Source organism: Rhinoderma darwinii, chromosome 2, assembly GCF_050947455.1.
Source record: "Rhinoderma darwinii isolate aRhiDar2 chromosome 2, aRhiDar2.hap1, whole genome shotgun sequence".
NCBI classification, from domain to species: domain Eukaryota; kingdom Metazoa; phylum Chordata; class Amphibia; order Anura; family Rhinodermatidae; genus Rhinoderma; species Rhinoderma darwinii.
In genome coordinates this window covers 311,701,275-311,714,070 of record NC_134688.1, presented here as the reverse complement: position 1 = coordinate 311,714,070, position 12,796 = coordinate 311,701,275, and the positions used below count along the sequence as shown (strand labels likewise).

The 12,796-nt window shown below is 41.5% G+C and overlaps 1 protein-coding gene across 3 annotated transcripts in view; it reads right to left on the bottom strand.

Annotated features, from left to right (window-relative positions):
- Positions 1–12,796, bottom strand: part of GGNBP2 (gametogenetin binding protein 2) — a 240,155-nt gene that overhangs the window by 123,329 nt on the left and 104,030 nt on the right. For 2 of the 3 annotated variants that reach the window (XM_075853531.1, XM_075853528.1), the window contains exons 5-7: positions 11,881–11,994; positions 7,372–7,581; positions 5,264–5,438 (exon numbers count right to left, since the gene is read on the bottom strand). In XM_075853531.1, the coding sequence (XP_075709646.1) occupies positions 5,264–5,438; positions 7,372–7,581; positions 11,881–11,994 (499 nt within the window). The remainder of the gene's footprint in view (positions 1–5,263; positions 5,439–7,371; positions 7,582–11,880; positions 11,995–12,796) is intronic. The other variant, XM_075853530.1, reaches the window with a different exon arrangement.

Below are 12,796 nucleotides of genomic sequence, written 5' to 3'. Positions count from 1 at the left end.
TCCAGGAGGAGGTTCTATCCAGATACTGAAGAATTGTTCGCCTGACATCCAGGCAATGGAATTTTTCTTCTTGTTGGTTTTTTGGATCTGGATAAAAGGAAGGTAGAATTATTTCTTGTTCTCTATGGAAAGCAGTAGATACCTTTGGAATAAAGGAGGGATCCAGCTTTAGGGTGATCTTATCCTCTTGTACTTTTAGGTACGGTTCTATGACTGACAGAGATTGGATTTCTCCAATCCTTCTTGCTGAAGTAATAGCGACTAAGAATGCAGCTTTTAGAGTTAAAAAATGCATACTAAATTGTGTCGAGCGGCTCAAAGGGGGGCTCACAAAGAGTCGTTAACACCACATTCAAATCCCAGGTAGGAACTGATTTCTTTAGGGAAGGTTTCAGTTTAGAGACCGCTTGGGTGAATCTTCTGATCCACCGATGTTCAGCCAGAGGAGTGTTAAAAAAATTACCTAAGGCTGAAATCTGTACTTTTAAGGTACTAGGACTAAGCCCTTTCTTGAATCCCGATTGTAAAAAAATCTAGGATTTTCGCAATGTTGGGAGAAAAGGGGTCTGGTCCTGGGTTTCCATGCCAGGAACAGAATTTCTTCCAAATTTTTTGATAGATTTTAGAGGTAACTTCTTTATGACTTGATAAGATAGTTGAAATTACCTCATCTGACAGACCGTGGTTCCTCAAGATCTGCCTTTCAAGATCCAGGCTGACAATGTCAGAGTTTCTATTCCCTGAAAGAATAAGGGACCATGGGAGAGAAGATTCTCCTTGACTAGGAGCATGATAGGGTCTTCCAACGCTAGGTATTTTACAATTGGAAACCAACTTCTTTTTGGCCAATAGGGAAGAATAATGATGAGCTTTGTCAAATCTTCCTGGATTTTTCTTAATACCATTGGTATTAGAGGAAACGGAGGAAAGGCATAGGCCAGATCCATGTCCCAGGGTTGGGACAATGCATCTACTCCCAATGGGTTGTCTCTTAGATTTAGGGAGAAGAATGTCTCTATTTGAGAGTTTTTCCTTGTGGCAAACAGGTCTATTTGTGGATAACCCCAATTTTGGGTTATGGACAGAAAGACTTCCCTGTTTAGGGACCATTCTCCAGGGTCTATTTTTTCCCGACTCAGGAAATCTGCTGATAGGTTCTCTGAGCCTTTTAGGTGGACTGCAGAGACTGATAGGACATTTTCTTCTGCCCAACTGAAAATTTGTGTAGAGAGGGCCTGAAGAAGAGTGTGTCTTGTTCCCCCTTGATGGCGAAGAAAGGACACTGCTGTCGTGTTGTCCGATAAAATTCTTATATGCTTCCCTTTTATGGTGGGTGAAGCTCTTATAAGTGTCTCCCATACGGCTCTTAGTTCTTTGAAGTTTGAGGACATCATCTTCATTTGAACAGGCCATGTGCCCTGAAAGTGCTGGTCTTGCATTACCGACCCCCAGCCGTGTTTGCTGGCATCTGTAATAATTACTACATAAGGAGAAGTTCTCCAGGGGACTCCCTTGTCTATGTTGTTTGTGCAGAGCCACCACAGGAGGGATGATTTCACAGTCTCGGAAATATGAATTTTTGAATTCAGGGAGTTTTGTTTTCGATCCCACTGGGACAAGATCAGATTCTGTAAGGGTCTGGAGTGAAAGTGACTCCATGGAATAGATTGGATGCAAGACGTCATCATTCCCAACATCCGCATACATTCCCTTATGGAACAGGCGTCTTTCCCCCCAAAATTTCCTTACTTCTGCCAGTAGGAGTATTTGTTTCTCTCTTGGGAGGAAGGAATGTTGAAGGGAGGAGTCCAGCAGTACTCCTAAGAAGACCTTCTGTTTCTGGGGAGGAAGACTACTTCTGAAAGTTGATTATCCATCCCAATTCCTGTAGTAGGGAAAGAACCTGTTACCGATGACTGACTAAGATAGCCGGAGTATCTGCTGTCAACAAGAAGTCGTCTAGATATGGGATAATTACTATACCTTGACTTCTTATGAATGCCATGATCTCTGCCATAATTTTTGTAAAAATTCTGGGGGCGGAGGAAATGCCAAAGGGGAGGCAGACAAACTGGAAGTGGAGAATGGAAGGACCGTGCTGAACTGCGAATCTGAGGACTCTCTGGTACGCAGGGTGGATAGGAACGTGATAATACGCATCCTTTAAAATCGATCGTACACATTGATGCCTCTTGTCTTATTAGAGGAATCGTTGATCTGATGGACTCCATCTTGAATTTTCGATATTTCACCCATTTGTTTAGGACCTTCAGGTTGATTATTGTCCTGTAGGAACCGTTTGGTTTTTTAACTAAGAAGATTTTTGAATAGTGGCCTTTGCATATTTCGTTGTGGGGAACTGGAGAAATGGCTCTCAATTTGAGTAGTTTCTGGACGTCCTGGATAAGGATCTGATGAAGGTCTTTTGCTTGGTACTGGGTTATTAGAAATTTCTCCGGAGGAATGGAGGAAAATTCTATTTTGTACCCTTCTTCTATGATCTTTAGAACCCAGGGGTTCTGGGTTATTCTCGACCATTTGGGATAAAATTGTAGGAGTCTTCCTCCTATGCTCTTGGCGTCATTGCTTTGAGGGCTGGAATGAATTCTTTGGGTTAAGGAGATATCCTCGACCCCTTTTTCCTTTGGGGTAACTCCAGCGACCGGACTTTCCTTTCCCGCTGTAGTTCTGTAAGGTAGGATCCCTCTGTTGGCGAAATCTTCCAAACTGAGGGGGTTTTTTTTTGTTTCTCTTCAGGAAACCCCTTTTTCCTATCTGTTGCACTCTCCAGCATGTTATCGAGGAGAGGACCAAACATCAGAGACCCTGTAAACGGGATAGAACACAATTTGTTCTTGGACTTCGTATCTCCTAACCACATTTTGAGCCATAATGCTCTTCTAGCAGCATTTGAGAGAGCCCCATTCCTGGCAGCAAATCTAATAGATTCCACTGAAGCGTCTACCAAGAATCCGGTTGCCATTTTTAGTAAGGGTAGAGATTCTAATAGATCTTGTCGTGATGTCTTCATCATCAAATGGGTCTCTAGCTGGTTTAGCCATATAAACATTGCTCTTGCTACTGATGTGGCCGCGATAGTAGTTGAGATCAAGGCAGAGGAAGATTCCCACGCTCTTTTCAGTAGTCCGTCTGCCTTTCGGTCCCTCAACTGCGAGGAATCTTCAAATGGGATTGCGTTTTTTTTAGCAACCCTGGCTACTGGGACATCTACTTTTGGGATCTCATCCCAAGGCTTAGTGTCCTCTGGATCAAAGAGAAGTCTGTCTCTTGAAATGAAGAGCCTTTTTTCTGAATCTTCCCATTCAGTTGTCACCATTCTTTTGAGATTTTCGTTTACCGGAAAAACCCTTGTTTTCTTTTCCGTTAGACCTCCAAACATCTCATCCTGGATGGTATGTGGTTGGTCTTCTTCGGGAATATCCATGGTTTCCCGTATTGCTTGAATTAAGGTATCCGACATCTCGGAAGAGAAGAAGAATTTTTTCTCTTGAGTGGAAGAAGTTGAAGACAAGAGTTCATCTCCTTCTTCTAACTCACCCTCCGATAGGTAATAACACTCCTGCTCAGTCAGACCCCTGAGAAGGAGGACAATATTTTTGATCCACTTCAATCCGTGGTCTTTTTGCCCGGGAGTGTGAGGGAGTTTCTTGCGGAGGGGCGAGGGAGGCTACTGACTGACCCACTTCTTCACGAATCATAGCCCTAAGTTCAGACATGAACGTTTGTTGTTCCTCCTTTAGTATTTTTGCAATACATTCCTGACACAATTGTTTCCTATGGGACTCTGGCAATTTTTTTGCACAAGTCGCACATTTTTATAACCTTCTTTTTATCAGTTTGTCTCTGAGAGGAATCTTTTTCCTAGAGAAAACAGAAGGTAGGTAAAGTATGGTGTACATACATAAGGGGTCATACCCTTCCAAGGGTGAGACTCACGTGACCCTGGGACATATTTGGTGTTCCATCAGGATGAGGAAGTTCCATACCGCGACAGGTAACTGGCAATGTAATATGCAATGCACAAAAATAATCCAAGTTAGAGTTATCAGCTCTAACTACATACCTGTGCGTGTCCCTTTAAATGCGGGCGTTTTGAAATTCCCGCCTTCCAAGATGGCCGCGGACCGGAAGTAGCCCGACGTAATTTCCGGTCGGCTATTCGTCTCCAGCGTGTTTCCTTTGGAGTGCAGCCGCCATATGCTATGCGGTGCAGCAAGGATCCCCTGCCGGTGCGTCCACGTTTATGGAGCTACCGGTCCCCGCCTGGTCCGCGGCCAGGCCGAAGCCTGCTTGGGAAACCCCAGCCCCCACACACTACCAGAACCCTGCCTAGGATTCCTCCGGTAGGTGTCTCAGGGTGGGAGCTAAGGGACCCCTCGTTCGAGGGGTGTTAGCCTGGGCTTTAGGGGGAAGAGAAGGGGGAGTGCACAGACCCCCCGATCTTGCCCCCTGCCCGAGTTTCTTTCCTGCACTAACACAGGAGCGACGCTCTCTGCTCCTGACCCTGTGGGGACAGGAAGAACACTGGCAAGTGGGTGGTGGGAGGGGCCTTTTAACCTCTCTGTCTTCCTGTCCCTACAGAGGTCAATAGGGAAACCTCCTGTAGTGCTGTGATGAGGGATGTACTGGAAAACTATATTTATTGCTGCATAACCTATACGATCAGCCGATGAATGAACGTTTGCTCGGCTGACTGTTGCCCTAATTACACATGAACACTCGCTTATCCAATCTTTGGGCCGTGTAAAAGTCCCTTTCCAGTAAGTAAAGGAATCTACAAAAAGCGAACTAATGCCCTATACAGGATGTTCAATATGGGGTTGCCTCAGACGGCGTTAACAATTTGTGCCACTAAATTTTATATGGTGGCTTTGTGGATTATCTAATGGACGCAGGAGATAAGGATGCGAGATCTAGGAGATTAAAAAGAATGGTCTTCTGACATATTAGGGCATATGAAAGAGAAGGTGCTCCCCGCTTAGGACCCCCTGATGAGCCAGAATGTAAAGCCGTTGCAAGGGAAATGTATGGCCAGACACCGCTTCCGCAGACAAAAAAGGCTGATCACCACGGGTCGAAAGCTGGAGCCTAAACGATCAGCTTTTCATTAGGCCAGCATCATATTTACAAAGTGATCTTCATGAGTCCAAAGCGGTCTTATGCACTGGATACACGTGTGAGCCTGTTACGGGCTCTATCACGCTTGCTTGGATTTATTCTTAATTGCAAACTAATTATTTACCTCAAAGCTTTTGCGTAATGCATCAACTCCGAGGTAGAAAACCATCTCCCATGTTTGCTCTTCAGCTCGCAGTTTTTGCCAGATTCGGTGGAGCCTCTCATAAAGATGGATTCCAAGGCATGTTAACACTTCTTCCTGGGCTATATCAATCGTCTTTGCATGTCTTTCCCTACGACTTCAGAAAACAGAGGATGGAAAAGTTAATACAGTCACAGACAGACTATAAAATATGTAAAATTAAAATATTGATATTACAAGAACACAAAAAAAAAAATGAAATGTTAATACCGAAAGGAGTACTGAACTTTAAGTCAGCCTTCCAACTGACTGGTCGGTTATGAACTTTGGACTCTATTCTGGGTTCAACAAAATACCCAGTATTCTCCAAGAGATGTGTTAAAGAGGCTTTGTCATCACATTATAAGTGCCCTATTTCCTACATGATCTGATTGGCGCTGTAATGTAGGTAACAGTGGTTTTTATTTTGAAAAAAAACGATCATTTTTTTAGCAAGCTTTGAGCAATTTTACATTTATGCTAATTAGTTTCTGGGCGTTTTTTACAGTTTGACCAAATGGGCGTTGTAAAGAGAAAAGTCTATGACGCTGACCAATCTTGAGAGTGAATAGACATTGCCTTCAGCCAGGACGTGATGTCTATTCACACTCCCGACACTTCGGTAAAGTTTTTGTGGGACTTACTCACACAGCACGCTGTGCTGTCATTCACATCGTGATCTCGCGAGATCACGCTGTGCTGTGATTAAGTCCCACACAAACTTTACCGTAGAGTCGGAAGTGTGAATAGACATCGCGTCCTGGCTGGAGGCAATGTCTAGTCACTCTCAAAACACTTCGGTAAAGTTAATGTGGGTGTATGTGACAGCACAGCATGATCTCGCGAGATCACGCTGTGCTGAGTACAAATCGGCATGACTGGAGAGAACTGTAGGACGCCGATTGGTCAGCGTCATACACTTCTCTTTACAACGCCCACTTGGTCAAAAGATAAAACGCCCAGTTGTCGATTAAGAAACTAATTAGCATAAATCTAAAATTGCTCAAAACGTGCTTAAAAAAATTATCGTTTTTCAAAATAAAAAACCAGTGTTACCTACATTACAGCGCCAATCAGATCATGTAGGAGATAGGGCACTTATGTGGTGACAGAGCCTCTTTTAGTAACATAATGAGGAGATTACTTTGATCTGCATAAAGCTCACAAAAACATGTGGTTCCTGATACCAAATAACCAAGGACAGGATTTATTAAGCCATTCTGCACTCCTAAAAAGGCACCACTCACTGGTTGCCTTTAGAAAACTTCAGCCAGTATTACTACAGTGTCCTGATAATGAATACACATGACCATCCAGCCTGGACGTCATGTGTACTCAGAATCCTGACACTTCTGACTCTTTTCTGTGAGATTCCAGCAACGGATACGAAATCTTGCGAGATCTCGGAGCTAAACGAGATTTGGTTTCACTTGCCGGAATCTCACAAAAAAAGATTCAGAAGTGTCAGGATTCTGAGTACACATGACGTCCAGGCTGGATTTCATGTGTATTCATTATCAGGACACTGTAGTAATGTTAGAGCTTGTGTATGAGGCTGCACATAGCGATATAACTATATCGCTAGTGCAGTGTAAATGAATGGAGAGGGGTGCATGATGCCGATTGGTCAGCGTCATGCACTCCTCGGTACAACGCCCACTTGGTCGAAAGTAAAAGTACGCCCACTTGGGCATTAAGAAAGCTCATTAGCATAAACTTAAATCCTAACTTTGTGAAAAAAGATCGTTTTTAAAAAAAATAAAAAGCATTACGGTCACCTACATTACAGCGCCCATCTCCTTATGTAGGAGACAGGGCACTTATAATGTGGTGACAGAGTCTCTTTAAAGAAATTGGCAACATCAGTGCTGCCCAAGTTTTAAGGAATAGAAAGAGCCACTAAAATTGTATAAAAGAAGAGTAACCAAATTAGATGCACCCCCATACACAATAAATATATTAAAATACATAAAATGACTCTATACAAGTGTATATTGTAAACATAAAATAAACAAAAAAGGCTAGAGAGCCAACTCTAGCAAGTTACATACTCATACCCTCCGGCAAATTCTGGCTCTGCTCTACCAAGGAGATGAGCAATGAAATCGGTCTCACAACAAACATGAATATGTCGCTCGTGCGGACAGCAGCGAAGACCTTCATAAAGTGCTGCACAATAGCCCTTTTCCTTACTACAGTCCACATCACCAACTAAAATGTTGTAGGCTCTAAGTACTTTATTCTTGCAGTCTGCACAAAACCTGTTGATAGAAAATAAAGTTGGACTATAATAAGAAAACATTCAGACAGAGGATAGCACAAAACATGCTTTTCCCATGTCTGTAAAATTCCTGTAATGTTCCATATTTAAATCCTAAAGGACAAGGCATGAATATTTTAACTCTGAAAACTCGTTTAAAAACAGTTCTGTTTAAATGTAAAGTTTTATTAATGTATAAACCAAAGTCATACATCTTTCTAATAAACGGTTAATTTGTCATGTTTGAGATATTTGTTTGCGGTCAGTGAATCAGAACACTTGTTTATATTCTAAGGGTGTGTTCACATCAGCGTTCGCTGTCAGATAATGGGTTCCATCTCAGCTTTCAGTCTGAGGAACACATCAACGGAAATCATAGAATCAGTTTGCATTACAATGGTAATGCTTTTGGTGTTAATGGTTTCCGTTTGTCTCCAATCCGTAACGGTGCCGTTGTTTTGACAGAATCAAAAGCGCAGTCAAGCAGTGGTTTGCATTTGCCTTTCCGTTGATGGGTTCCTCCGACAGAAAGGTCTGACAGAACCCCAACGCTGATGTGAACAGTCCCTTGCTCACAGAACTGGGCCTAGACTGTATACAATTGGATTCACTTCTCAGCTGAGAGCAGGACTAGCTACGTACAAGTTTGCTGACGATGAATGTATACAGTGTTCCAAATTATTATGCACATTGGATTTAAGTGTCAAACATTTAATTATTAGTTTTTCAATTAAACTCATGGATGGTATTGTGTCTTAGGGCTCTTTGGATCATTGTAATCAATCTCAGACACCTGTGATAATTCGTTTGCCAGGTGTGCCCAATCAAAGGAAAACTATTTAAAGGGAACCCGTCACCAGCATTTCACCTATTAAACCGACCATACCTGGTGGTAGTGGGTGAAAAATAATTTCTATATAACCTATAATTATCTTCTTAGTCGGCTCTGTAGCTTTAGTATTTAGCTTTTTAGTGTTCCCACACCGTATGCTAATGAGCATAAAAGAGTCAGATCTTCATTTGAAAAGTCAAATCTTCGTTTTGAAAAGAGTCAAATCTTCATTCCTCAAGTCTTTCCGAGTTTTTCACCTTCTTACTTTTGATTGACAGCTCCTCGCCTTCCCCCAGCACACAACATCCCGCGCTTGTGCATTGATGTCCTCCTCTGGTGTGTGCGCACAAAGGGACACCGGATTATTACGATAAAAGGCGCGAAACGTTTGCAGACCGTTATTTACAGTCGGAGGAGGAGTTTAGGAGAGGGGATAACGGCAATTAACTTTTTATAGCAGCAGCTAGTGAGGGAGAAGTAAAGTTCAATAGGTGAAATGCTGGTGACAGGTTCCCTTTAAGGACGTTCCACATTATTAAGCAGGCCACAGGTTCAAGCAATATGGGAAAGAAAAAGGATCTCTCTGCTGCCGAAAAGCGTGAAATAGTGCAATACCTTGGACAAGGTATGAAAACATTAGATATTTCAAGAAAACGTAAGCGTGATCATCGTACTGTGAAAAGATTTGTGGCTGATTCAGAGCACAGACGGGTTCGTTCAGATAAAGGCATAATGAGGAAGGTTTCTGCCAGATAAATGAATAATTAGGAGAGCAGCTGCTAAAATGCCATTGCAAAGCAGCAAACAGGTATTTGAAGCCGCTGGTGCATCTGGAGTCCCGCGAACCTCAAGGTGTAGGATCCTCCAGAGTTTTGCAAGTGTGCATAAAGCTATTATTCGGCCACCCCTAAACAATGCTCACAAGCAGAAATGGTTGCAGTGGGCTCTGAAATACATGAAGACTAATTTTCAAACCGTGTTGTTTACCGATGAGTGCCGTGCAACCCTGGATGGTCCAGATTGATGGAGTAGTGGATGGTTGGTGAATGGCCACCATGCCCAACAAGGCTGAGACGTCAGCAAGGAGGTGGCGGAGTCATGTTTTGGGCTGGAATCATGGGGAGAGAGCTGGTAGGCCCCTTTAGGGTCCCTGACGGTGTGAAAAGGACTTCTGCAAAGTACATCGTTTATGACTGACCACTTTCTTCCGTGGTACAAAAAGAACCGTGCCTTCCGTAGAAAAATTATCTTCATGCATGACAATGCACCATCTCATGCTGCAAAGAATACCTATGTGTCATTGGCTGCTATGGGCATAAAAAGGTGAGAAACTCATGGTGTGGCCCCCATGTTCCCCTGACCTCAACCCTATTGAGAACCTTTGGAGCATCCACAAGCAAAATATCTATGAGGGTAGGAGGCAGTTTACATGAAAACAGAAGATCTGGGAGGTTATTCTGACATCCTGCAAAGATATTCAAGCAGAAACTGTCCAAATACTCACAAATTCAATGGACGCAAGAATTGTGAAGGTGATATCAAAGAAGGGGTCCTATGTTAACATGTAACTTGGCCGGTTACATTTTTTTTTTATTGAAAGAGCTTTTGATTTCTGTAAATATGACCTGATGCTGCAAATTCAACAAATTACCATTTTCGTTCTCTTTACAGCCTTTAAAATGTTTTGATCTCTGTTGTGCATAATAATTTGAAACCGTGCATTTTGAGTTTTTTACTTCTAAAAAAAAAAAATCTTGTCATTAGGAGATTTGTTCAATAAAATTTGCATTATACTCCAACGGTTGATGGCTTGAAGATTATACTGACTGTCATTTGCATCGACTATTTAGGAACATCAGCGAAAAATAACATTTGCATAATAATTTGGAATGCGGTGTACAAGAGTTTTCTTATTCAAAAGACCGCAAACCAATCGAATGAAAAAACACAGGCCCAGTTCATACAGAATTTTCACGTGGATTTTGTAGCAGAAAGTGCACCGAAATCAGAGACAAAAACTGCCCAAATCTACCCCCATTGATTTTGATGGTAGGCAGGTGTGTTTTTTTTTTTTTCCCGGGCGGGTTTTTTATCGCTATCTTGGATCAGTCTCCGCCTTTGAACCTCCATTGAAATCAATTGGAAGCAGAAAAACCAGTGTCGATCATGCTTTTTTTTTCCACGCAATTTCAATTTGATTATTCAAAAAAAAAAAAAACACAGTTAACATTTGCTTTTTAAAATCTGCCTTAGGCTTCTTTCACACTAGCGTTAACATAAGTTTACATTTCTTCCGTCAGAGGAAGAGTGGATCGAAACATTAAATGGAAAGCAACAGTTCCATTAGAATTACAATTTATTTTTAATAGTAATTCTTTTGTTTCAGTTGCTTTCGGTTTGTCTCCGTTCGCTAGGTTTCAGTTTTCTTGAAAGGAAACAAAAAGTTCAGCGAACTGCACTTCTGTTTCCATTCATAAAAACGGAAACCTAGCGAACGGAGACACGGAAAGCAACTGAAACAAAAGAATTACCATTAAAATCAATGGTAATTAACGGAACCGTTGTTTTCCATTTAATCTTTCGATTAATCGATAAAATCTTTTCCTGACAGAAGGGAGGTAAACTTATACTAATGTTAGTGTGAACACAGCCTTTACAATCCTGAAAGAGTTTGGACGCTGATTTCTTTTCTGCCTGACAAAAAACAAAAAGCAAAAAAAAAAAAAAAAACACTGACAAACTATAAAAAAGTTGTAATACAGGTTTTATTTATACATTAAAGGGAACCGGTCACCAGCATTTCACCTATTGAACTTTACTTATCCCTCACTGGCCGCTGCTATAAAAAGTTCATTGCCGTCGTTATCCCCTCTCCTAAACTCCTCCTCCGACTGTAAATAACGGACTGCAAACATTTTGCGCCATTTATCATAATAATCCAGTGTTCCTTTGTGTGCACACACCAGAAGAGGACATCAATGCACAAGCGCGGGATTTTGTATGCTGGGGGAAGGAGGAGCTGTCAATCAAAAGTAAGGAGGCGGGGTAAACTCTGAAAGACTTGAGGAATGAAGTTATGACTCTTTTCAAATGAAGATTTGACTCTGATGCTGATTAGCATACGCTGAGGGAACACTAAAAAACGAAACACTAAAGCTACAGAGCCAACTAAGACGACAATTATAGGTTATATAGAAATTATTTTTCACCCACTACCACCAGTCTATTGCGGGTTTAATAGGTGAAGTGCTGGTGACAGGTTTCCTTTAAGTACTTTTTACATAAAACCCAGAAAAACTTCTTATAGGCTGTGTTCACATCAGTGTTGCTTTCCGTTGAGATGCTCCCCTGATGGAAAGCTCAGACGGAACCCCCTCAACGGAAAGAAACGCTGATGTGAACAGGCCCCAAGAAACCATAACCTAAAATATTTTTGTGTCGAAACGTGTAGAAACTACAAAAACACACCTGTGCTTACGAAGGTAATTTTCCAAAGTTTCCAACAGACAACTGGAATCAATTAAAACAACTTCATCACGGCATTCCTGGGACATTACTTCCCAGATATCCATCCAGTTTCCTCTGCAAGAGGGAAAAAATAAAAATAAACAAGGCCAACATTTTGCACATTTTAACCCCTTCCATCTCTGGCCACTTTTGACCTTCCTGACAAAGCCTCATTATTCAAATCTGACATGTGTCACTTTACGTGGTAATAACTTTGGAATACTTTTACCTATCCAAGCGATTCTGAGATTTTCTCGTGACATATTGTACTTTATATCAAAAAGGTAAAATTTGGTTGATTAAAATTAAGAGAAAATGTGCAACAAACTAGCATTTTTCTAAATTTAAACGTATCTGCTTGTAAGACAGATAGTAATAACATATAAGATAGTTTCTGCATACGTCTACTTTAGGTTGGCATAGTTTATTGAACATCCAATTTTCTAGGACGTTACAAAGCTTACCCGAAATTTTTCACGTTTTCAGGAAAATGTCAAAAGACAAATTTATTTTTTTTTACGGACTGGTTCAGGTATAAAGTGGTTTTCAGGGGCCTATATTTTAAAAACTGCACACCTCGAAGTATTCAAAACCGCATTTAGAAAAAAAAAAAGGTGAAATTTACATATTTAATTTATTTTCCAGAAATTTGATTCACGACTTTAAACATTCCAACTGGCGATGCACTGTGCAGTTGTCACGTATATAAACGTTGGCAGCCTAGAAAGGGATTTAATGAGTGCAGTGCTGCTTCAAGGTGAGCAGCGCTGCACTCATGACTTTAAGGACACAGAAATACAGCCCCCACAACAGATCGCACCAAACACACTGAAAAACAAAAGTAATGTTAAATTAAAAACACACATTTCTTTACAAT